The sequence below is a fragment of the Arvicola amphibius genome, chromosome 13 (assembly GCF_903992535.2).
Source record: "Arvicola amphibius chromosome 13, mArvAmp1.2, whole genome shotgun sequence".
NCBI classification, from domain to species: Eukaryota; Metazoa; Chordata; class Mammalia; order Rodentia; family Cricetidae; genus Arvicola; species Arvicola amphibius.
The window spans coordinates 52,866,114-52,876,280 of record NC_052059.1 but is presented as its reverse complement, the minus strand read 5'-3'; the positions used below and the strand labels follow the sequence as shown (position 1 = coordinate 52,876,280).

At 47.5% G+C, this 10,167-nt stretch overlaps 1 protein-coding gene across 1 annotated transcript; it reads right to left on the bottom strand.

Annotated features, from left to right (window-relative positions):
* Nucleotides 1-2,185: 2,185 nt before the first annotated feature.
* Nucleotides 2,186-4,080, bottom strand: Arl11 (ADP ribosylation factor like GTPase 11). Its single transcript, XM_038310481.1, has 2 exons — nt 3,992-4,080; nt 2,186-3,373 (listed from the first exon to the last, which is right to left on the bottom strand). The coding sequence occupies exon 2, from the start codon at nt 3,267-3,269 to the stop codon at nt 2,739-2,741; it is 531 nt and encodes a 176-aa protein (XP_038166409.1). The 5' UTR covers nt 3,270-3,373; nt 3,992-4,080; the 3' UTR covers nt 2,186-2,738.
* Nucleotides 4,081-10,167: the final 6,087 nt, after the last annotated feature.

The following is a 10,167-nucleotide window of genomic DNA, read 5'->3' as shown; positions in this document are numbered from 1 at the left end:
AGCTACTCTGGAAGCGTAGGGTACAGTCAGGGACATAAGGCTTCCCCATTGAAGGCCACAGCTCCTTCTGGCTGCTCAGGCACGTACCACCATGCCACAATTAACTTCACAGTTGTACTGACATATCCCACCCCAGCCTGATTTTTCTCTAAAGCTGTATTTTTCCTGGCTTTGTACCCCAGGAGGCCAGTCACTAGTGGAGAAACTCATCAAGATTGTGAGCTGGAGAAGGGCCAGGCTGAAGGGGTGCTCAGGGCCGGCCTTTCAGTTCTGTGTGTGTTCTTCGGTTGGTTCTTTGCTGTCTACGCACCCAGGGAAGTGGCAGCTCAGTGCCCCACAGGTGCTTGTTAAAGGCATGATAACGGAGAACCATTGTCACCTGGTGCGGTTCCCTTCCTCCCCCTGGTACCTGGCATCCACACTTCTCCAGTCAGCTTCCAGCTTGGCCTATCAGCAGTCCCTCCCCACAAATCTCAAGAAGTCATAGACATTAAAATATAAATGTCTTTCCGACCATGGGGTCCCAGGTCTGTAATCCCAGAAATCAGGAGACGGGGACTCATGATTTGGAGGATAGCCTGAGACTCCGTATCCCTCACCATCCCTTGTACTCCTCCCTCATTCTGTAGATGCCGCGACCCAGGCACCGCCAGGATGCTGAGTCTTGTTATTCTTTGCTTGTTTCTAGCTCATACTCCTCCAGGGCAGGGAGGGGTTAACTCGAAACAATAAACCCTTTTCTAATGTGTGCATGTCCAGCAGTTAATAACACACACACACACACACACACACACACACACACGCACACACACGGGTTCCGTCTCACAACATGGGCTACAAACGTGTCTGTAATACATAGCACAGCACATCTGTCCCCCCAGCTGTAGAGAGAGAGTTGGAGAGAACGGCTGCTGCCACCAGGATCTTCAGATTGAGCACCCAGAACTCCTGGTCCACGGGTAGCAGTGGTTGGCTGGTTGGGTTTTGTTTCTTGGCTCCTTTCCCTCCTTCCTCTGCCCTTCTTCCCCCACTTTCTCTCTTTTCCTTCCTCCATTCCTTTGATCTTTCTTTCTCTCTTTCTTGATTTATGTACCCCGCCCCTCTTTTCTCAGGGTCTTCCTCTGTAGACTGTCCCTCTTCCCAGTGCTGTGTGGCCACCAGGCAAGGGGATTGTTTGTTTTTGTTTTTGCCACAAACGAAGTGCTCTCGCTCTCTATGTGCCTTTCATGAGAACCGACTGTCTCTGATCTCTTCTGCTGCTATTCTTGATTCACATGGCAGCCCCTGCCGCCCTGCAGCTCAGTTCTCCTCACATGCCCGACTCCCAAACACTGGGGTTACAGACGGGCCCCACTGTCTCCCTGCACCCCATCCACCACTCATCTCTACACTTCCTGCACCCCATCCACCCCTGATCTCTACACCTGCTGCACCCCGATCCACCTCTGATTTTTATACTTGTTGCACCCCCATTACCATTGATCTCTACACTTCCTGCACCCCAATCCACCCCCTGATCTCTATACCTGCTGCACCCTGATCCACCCCCGATCTCTACACCTGCTGCAACCCGATCCAGTGCTACAGCTCGAGCCCAAAACATTGTGCATGCACTCGAGACACTGAGCTACATCCCAAGCTTGAAATGATTGAAAACATTTTAAAAAATATTTGCTCATCGGCGTGCTAGACTTTGGTGGCTTTCCATGGAAAACCTTATCTTCTCTGAGGAGTGGAAGGCGGGTGGGAGGCAAGGTGGAGGGAGCGGGAGGAGGGGAGAGAGTGGAAATTGGGATTGGTATGTAAAATGAGAAAAGATAGTTTTAAAAAAATAAATTAATTAAAAAATATTTGCTTATTTGGAGGGTGGGAGACACATGCTTGCCAATGCATATATATATACACATATACATACATAAATAAATACATACACACACACACACATACACACACACACACACACACACACACACACACACATATCCACATGCCACAGCACATGTGTGGAGGACAAAGGACAATGTGTAGGAATCAGTTTTCTCTTTCCACCCTGTGGGTTCTGGGGACCAAGCCCAGGCCATTAGGCTCAGCAGCAGGTGCCATTACCTGCAAAGCCATCTCCCAGCGCCCCATCATCTCAGCTTTAAGGAAAGACATATGCTACCGAGAAGAAAAAGGGAGTAAATACAAGTGGAGTCATTTTCTTTTTTTACAGCATAGGATGTAGGGCAGAGAAGAGCTCATCGGAGTTGGAGAGCAGGGAGAATTCTGGAAGGCTCCGGGGCCCTGGGGACACCTGCAGCACTGTGGGAGCCGAAGCCCTTCCCTGGTGACGGTGACACCTAGGTCCAGGTGACACTCAGATGCACTTTAGACACCTCTTTTCATTTGTGAGCTTGGTTCTCAGGTATTGTCACCAACTGTGACCTTCACACTTGGTACTGAGCTGTTACATGAGGCATTTTGAGGCTTTTTATGTTCCCGCTGGCTATGATTATTAGAAAAAAAAAGCACCGGTTGATTTTCAGTATAGTGCCAACAGGAGTAAGTTCTGAAAAGAAAACAGCCTGCCCAGGAGTAGAAGGATTTTGCGTATGGTAAACCGAGCTGTAGTTTCTCAAGGAACACCTGGCCTTTCCTGCTCATAGAAGCAAGGATAAGCTGTTCTGCCTGCTCAGGGGGTCGGGCTGGCCCTGACCCCTGTCCTGCTCCAGCCTGGAGTCCCAGGCTACTGCACTTCAGCAGGATCTCAGCAAGTGCCGTAAGCTCTGCAGGGCTTCCTGCAGCCCCTGGCCCGTGAGAGCACTGCAGGCCCGGAGCTCCCAGCAACGGTCTTGGAACCTTTCCAGGCCCAGCCTGTTTCTGATTTCAAGCAATGGAAGAGCATCAGGTGCCTCCTGCTTGTTGGCCAGCACCAAGAAAGGGACGCCGGCCATGTTGGGGTCTTCCAGGACTTCCTGGAGCTCAGCCACTGCCTCAGGCAAGCGGGCTTCATCTGTGCTGTCTAGCACATACACAAGGATGTCGATGCCTTCCAGGTAGTCCTTCCAGGTAGCCCTGAGCTGCGGTTGTCCCCCGATGTCCCAGAGAATCAGTGACACACGTCCAGGAGATTCAAGGGGCTCCACATTGAAGCCAACAGTGGGTGAGGTCTCCACTAGAGGATTGCCTTTCAGTTTGTACAGGATCATGGTCTTGCCAGCAGAGTCGAGGCCCATCATTACCACCTGGGCTTCTGCCTTGTGACCTCTGGAATTCACAGAGCCCATGGTGGCCTCTAATAAATCCAACTGCAGAAAGCCTGGGGGCGCGCATCGGCTATTCTTTCTTCCTGAATAAAGGCAAACCCATGCAGACACGCTGAGCGTCTACCCTAGAACGAAAGAAGTCGGTTCAGGGAAGGTTTTCAGACCTCTGAAAGGTCCAGGAAGTGAGGAAGTGTGAGTCACCAGCAGCTGAGTGATCTCTGGCGCTGCTGAAGGATTGTCTAAAGATACAGAACTCAGGAGTCCTTCCTAGGTAGTTAGAGCAGAGGCGAGAGGAAGCTGCCGTCAGACCCTGGTCAGTGGAGGAGGCAGAAACTGTTTTCAGTTTGCACCGTCTGTGGCCTCTGGCCCTTCCGTGTTCCTCCCTAAACCCAGAAGTGGCGGCACACTGCATTCCAGACAGAGTAGAGAAGCCAGGTCACCGAGTGCTAACTTCTTGGAACTCCTCCCAGGTCCAGCACACTGGCCTCTCCAATATCTATTGACAACCTCTGCTGACTCAGGCGGACTTGAGTCCGAGCCAGGATGTTTTCTACACCATCTAAAAGGTCTCCAGAACACCCCACGTGGTTTTTAAGAAATCCTAGTCTTTAAGGCCTATGGACTGCCTACAGTTTAGGAAGAACTTGGGGGAGGGAAGAGGGAGGAGCCAGCACTCCTGCGAGTCTGCATCAAGGGGCCTTTTTCACTGCTGCCACGGGCAGGAGTGCAGGCCTTGGAGTTACCTCTGTGGTGAGCCTGGACTGCGGCAGGTGTCCCTCCGCTAAGACACTCCTCCGCCATCAAGCTGCTCTCTGCCGGTCGCCAGTCCCAAGAGTGAGGCCTGAAGGAAGTGTCGTAACTGTTGCAATTTGTCCCTCTTCTGCTTCCTCTCTCAAGTGGTTAGGGCGGACATCCTCCCATACTGGAGATGTGCCTCAGAGACATGGTAGCTCTCCAGTGGTTGGTGGAGCCCAAACCAGCACCAGTTCTCACTTGTAGCAGCTGAGTTCCAAGGTCTGTGGGGGATTGCGCACGTAGCTGCTTTCTGTGGCTCTTTTCCTTGACTCCTGTGGCGGACCTCCGTGGTAGTTCTGAACACAGGGGCACGTGCATCAGTACTTTTCTGGTGACTGGAGTCTTTGTTTTTTTTTTTTTTTGTTTTTGTTTTTGTTTTTCGAGACAGAGTTTCTCTGTAGCTTTGGAGCCTGTCCTGGAACTAGCTCTTGTAGACCAGGCTGGTTTCGAACTCACAGAGATCCGCCTGCCTCTGCCTCCCGAGTGCTGGGATTAAAGGCTTGCGCCACCGCCGCCCGGCTGACTGGAGAGTCTTTGATTTGCAAAACGGTGAAGCTTGTAGCAATCAAAATGAAGTCACTTGTCAAGCCCCAACAAAAAAGGAGGAAAATGAATTAACGAATAATAAATGAGTAAATAAAGGAGGGAATCTTATGCATGCATGACTGATAAGAATATTCATAAAGACTGCTAGAACTACAACCTTACACACACAAACACGTGCACACACATACATACACACACACACGTGCGTGCACACACACGCACACTCACATGCACACAGTGGTTATACAAAGATGTCTGCCCAACAACTGCTTTATCTTAGAATAGCACTACCCTTTTGATTTTTCTTTGTCGCCTAAGTGGTTTCAAAATCGTTTTGTAATCCTCTTATATTGGGTGTGTGCGTGTGTGCACATGTGTACGTGTGTGTGTTATGCATATTCATATATACACATATATATATATATGTCAAGGTAAGTCTAACTAACTGTTTATGCAGTGCCACTATGGGAGGAAGGACTGTGGTGGTCTCACGATACAGCAAGCTCTTGATCGAGTCTCCTGAGGACCGGACCTACAGAAAAGCAACGTCAGCCATTGGTGAGGGTGATGCTGCAGCGGATGCTTTGCCTCTCCCTGGGCTCCACCTCTCTGTGGTCCACCATTGTCAGGTGCCATTGCCTACGTGTAGGTTCCATGTCCTCATGCCTGAGCACTTCGTACGTGGACTTGTCTACCATTTTGTCGTGCTATTTCCTTTTATTTAGTCCTTATATTGACTTTATCTCAAGATCATATGGGTGGGTAGTCCTATGTAGAGCAGGAGTTGGGCGGAGCCTGGGTCAAAAGCTCTTTGCAGTTGGACCTGTTGGCTATTTGTTTTCCTTTCCTCATGGGAGGAGGGGGCAGGGAGGGTAAAGCCACCCTAGCTAAGGCTGCACAATTCTTCCCTAATTGCATGTGGCCTTGGGGTCTTGGGGGAGGGACTAGAGGATGTAGGTGGGGAAGGATAAAGGGAGGGGACTCCAACTACACAGCCACAGAGAAGCTGCCATCCCTCTTGGGTGCAGACCTTCTAAAGTGTCTGGTTAAGGTTACCTAAGATCCCGCCTGTAAGCCTCCCCCATTGGACGGATACACCAACTGGTTCCCAGTGAACTCTGGAGGAATCCCTCTGTGGTTTATCCCTGGGACCCGAGGGGGAGGGGACATGTTATTTTTGTCTCTCTCAAGAAAGGGGTCTGGGCAACACACTGTTCTTTACAATTCCATTCCTACAGCTTTCAAAATGGCCATTGGAAATGTGCTACAGAAAAATGAGGGGCCTTCCTTTGCTTTAGGGTCCAGCTGTAGCAAGGAACACAGCTGGAGGAAGACACCCATGAGTAAAAGGTCTGAAGAGGTTGGGGGGGGGGCAGGAAGAGGCCCTGAATCAGAAGTCCTCTGAGATGACCTGTACCGAGCCAGTGGGCTGTTTCTTCAACCCAGAAGGTGGACTTATTCCTGTGTGGAGCATGCTTCTTTCTGCCCATATCCTGTAGGCCAGGTGGAGACATGGGTGTCCGTGTGAGCCTGGTGGCAGAGAAACCAGATAATGCGACGTTCATGAAAAAATGTCATTTATAACCTGATGGGTAACAAATCGTTACTCAGTATTTAGGAGGTGGAGGCAGGGAAATTAGAAGAAAGTCCAGAGTTTTCCTTGGCTCCATAATGAGTATGTGCTGGAGACTTTGTTTCAAAAGTAAAGAACACTGATGTATGAATGTAGAAAGGTCTATGTCAGTCACAGGGCACAGTAGACAGAAAATGGAAAGAAATTTTTCTTCTGTTTATAGAATGTAATCATACCTATGTATTTATTTTCACATGCTTTTAAAAAGGTAATCATCTATTTATAGGGGGCATAAGGGTTCTGTTGCACCGTCTCAAAGGCCCCTTCTTCACACGCTTATAAGTGTATCTGTGAGCTCCCTCTTGCAGGTTTCCTAGCCGGCTGTTCTCAACGGAAGTGGCTGCTTTATTGTTCCCCACAGCCTCCCCCCTCCCCAGGAAGGCAGAGATCTGGCTGTCCCTGCTTTCTAGTACTGGTCACAAGTACCGCTTTCACTGAAGCTGCGTATCTGTAGCGAACATACTGGAAGGAATATTTATCCTGGCAGCGGCACCTGGACGCTGCGCTGCATTCCGTCAGGGCCAGACCTCCAGTGCTTCTCGAATTGCTGGCCCTGTCCTGGTACGGGATCTCACACCACCGCTCCAGGTGCTGCGTGGTTAGGATGGTCGCTTATACCTCCGCAGCTCCGGGCACTTTCAGCTCTGCTCTTGGCTGCCTGGGCCATTTTGATGATCTTAGTGAAGGGGAGTGATGCCCTTTATAGCTTTCATGGTCTGTTATTTCTCTCCCTTCCTGTCTAAGCGGCTTCATGAATCCATGACACTTTCCTTCCCTGTGCATATTTAACAATGTTTGCCAATGACAGCCCAGACTAATTATAGCTATGTTCCCAGTGGTTGTAATCAGAGTATATATACACTCGTGGGTTCTGGCTGTTTTCATTTAAGATTGTATTGAAAATCACATGATCTTACTCCAGTCTCTAGCAGAAATAGTGTAATGTTTTCATAATGATACTGTCAAGGAGTAGGGGTTACATTCTAAGTCCAAACAGCTGTGGTCACCTACAGGCTGTTCTCAAAATGGGATCTGTTGACAGCCCTTCATGCTAGGTGGTAGGGAGAACCGTTAGACATTGATATGTGGTTCTAGCCACTGTGTCCAGAGTCTCCCGATTTACTATGTGGAAAGTCTACCGCCCCTTTCCACAACCGGGGCAAAGATAGAGTATACCGAGTATAGAGGGCTGGCTAAAAGGGGCACTCCATCAATGCTACCATGGGGAAGTCTTCACACCAGCTGAGGTAAGATTTGATGATGCTGTTCTTTGTGGGTTGCTCACCCTCCTTATGAATGTGACTGCAAGAAAGAAAATAAAATCTAACAACTCTTTGGTTCACCGAGCCATACTTGGATGGAATTATTACTTGGTCTGTGTTGATACCCTGAGATGGATAGACATGTGTTCATTTCCATAGGAAAAGTCCATGCAACAATGTGATTTATTACTGAAATCTACAAAGAGCAAAAACCAAACCAAACCAAAATATCCCCCTGTCCCCCCCAAAGGAAAGTGTTAAATTAGTGAGTTATTTCATCAGATAGATTACAGGGTTGTGGCTTCTGGGACAAAAGAAACAAACACTCCCTGCTGCTTAGAGCTTTGACATGTAGGATGCTGCAGTACCAGTTCTGCTTTAGTTTTACAGGATGCTTATTGCTTTCCCCCTCTCTCTTTGTTATAGGTTAGACCTCTTAGTGAAACCCATGACTGAGTTCTTTAGTGGTGACAGGAGGCAGTGGTTGAGGGTACTGTCCCAGACCACTGTGGGACAGTGGGAGAGAGAAAGAGAGAGAGAGAAAGAGAGAGAGAGAGAGAGAGAGAGAGAGAGAGAGAGAGAGAGAGAGAGAGGGAGGGGGGGAGGGAGAGAGAGAGAGAGAGAGAGAGAGAGAGAGAGAGAGAGAGAGAGAGGAGAATGCGTTCTATCATAGCTGTCATGGTTACACCACTATCAGCTGCTGTTCCTTGACTCCTCTGTGTTAGGTGTTTCACTCCCTCCTTTCTCCTTTCGTTAAGACTGACACTTGAAGACACTGTGGCACGTGTGGGGCTCAGTGAAATGTCATGGTACACTCCAGGTTGGCCTGCAGCCCAGGCTCACAAAGGAATCCATCTTCCCACATTTCTATTCATGATTAGATGGGTGTTGTCTCCTTCCACAAAGCAATTATCCACCTCCAAGTAGAACTAAAAGCCCGAAGAAAGAATGATGGCTGTCTTCTCCCGTCTGTGTGTGTTCACACATTTCCTTGCCAGTGTCTTCCAGCCAATGCCACCTGTTTTTCTCACTGGCCAGGGCATCACTCCTGTCTCTCCGTATCTGGATAAAATAGCGCTATTCTTGGCAAGAAGAAAGCAGGAGTGGTGTGAGATCAAAACTCTATTGCTACATTCACCCTCCCCCGTGTTCCATGTTAGCTTTTCGTTGCACAAGGCAATGCTGTCTTCCAAAGCCACTGGCCTTTGACCTGTGTTAATAGTGTGTATAGCCATGTGTGTATGTATGCATATGTATGTGCACATGTGTACATGAAGCTGTGTCTTAGATGGATGTTCCTGGTATAGCATCATGATCATGTGATGTTGGATTCTCCTCTGTATGCTGTGAATGTCATTGGTTACTAAAGAATTTGCTTTGGGCTTACTGCAGCACAGAATAGGGCAAGGTGGGAATTCCAAGCAGATAGAGGAAAAAAGAAGGTGGAGTCATGGAGAAGCCATGTAGCTGCCAAAGGAGATAGATGCTGGACACTGAACAGAACCTTACCCATAGGCTACAATCTCATGGTGATGCACGGATTAATAGAAAAGGTTAAATTAAGATATAAGAACTAGCTACAAATATGCATAAGCTAATAGGCCAAACAGTGTTGCAATTAATATAGTTTCAGTGTGGTTATTTCAGATCTGGCAGCCAGGAAATGAACAAGCAGCCTATGACAACAGATTGGTAAGCCAATATATGCGAGCTAAATCCACATAAAACCTGAGAGAGCTTGGAAAGGAATTCTTGACACAAAACAATCAAAGTTCAGCTGCATTTTTTTTCAGATGGGCTCTGTTTGCTGGTGGTGAGCAAGAATGCTACAGCTCCTTTAAGACAAGGCTTACTGACTCAGCATAAAAAACGGCACTGACTCAGCATTTAAAAAAACAGCAGCTTCCTGGTTCTTGTTGCTAGTTGCTTAATGATGACATAGACCTGCTGTGACCCTGGAGCAAACATGCCTCTGCCATGTTGGACTGTGCAAAGTCAACAGGCAGGACCCTGGAGTTAGTCCTAGCCATGCCTGCTTAGCATTAAAAAAAGAAAAGCACTCCTGGTCAAAAAATAATTACAGATACGCATGCAATAAAGACATGGGTCATGGTGTTGGATAAATGTATGTAGGCTTGGGAGAGAGAAGAAATAGTTATAAAAAAGTAATTTTTTTTAAAAAAGTAAAGTCTTTAAAGAGACAAAGTCATAGATTAAAGAAGTAAATATAATAAAATGAATATTAAGCTTGTAAAAAAGTAATAGAGTAAGAAAAATAAGCCATTTAAAGATGGAAAATACACAGAGTCTGGATTATGTATACTACTGTGTTTTCTTTGAATTTTTTGACTGTGAATGAGCTAAGGACATAGAGACATCTCATTGAACAGGCTGCTAAGCCAAGCCAACATATATACTTTAAAGGTATCTTGACTTCAAAATTTGGTTCTAAGAATATGTTGCTTTGGAAAAGAGGTTCTGCTTTTGTTTCCACAGAGGATGAGAACCTGTGGATTTCCTTCCAGACTAAAGTGTTTTGATGGACCAAGACCCCCTGAAAGGTCTCTGTGAATTCTTAAAATTATTTTACCCAACAAAAAGCAGGAAGCAGTTTGAAGAAAACTATGCCCAAATTCCCTAAATGATTGTTTATAAATATTTGTTTACATTTAAAGCAGGATAT

Bases quoted from the DNA above. Each gene is read 5' to 3' on its own strand.
- Arl11 (XM_038310481.1), bottom strand. From the start codon at position 3,269: ATGGGCTCTGTGAATTCCAGAGGTCACAAGGCAGAAGCCCAGGTGGTA.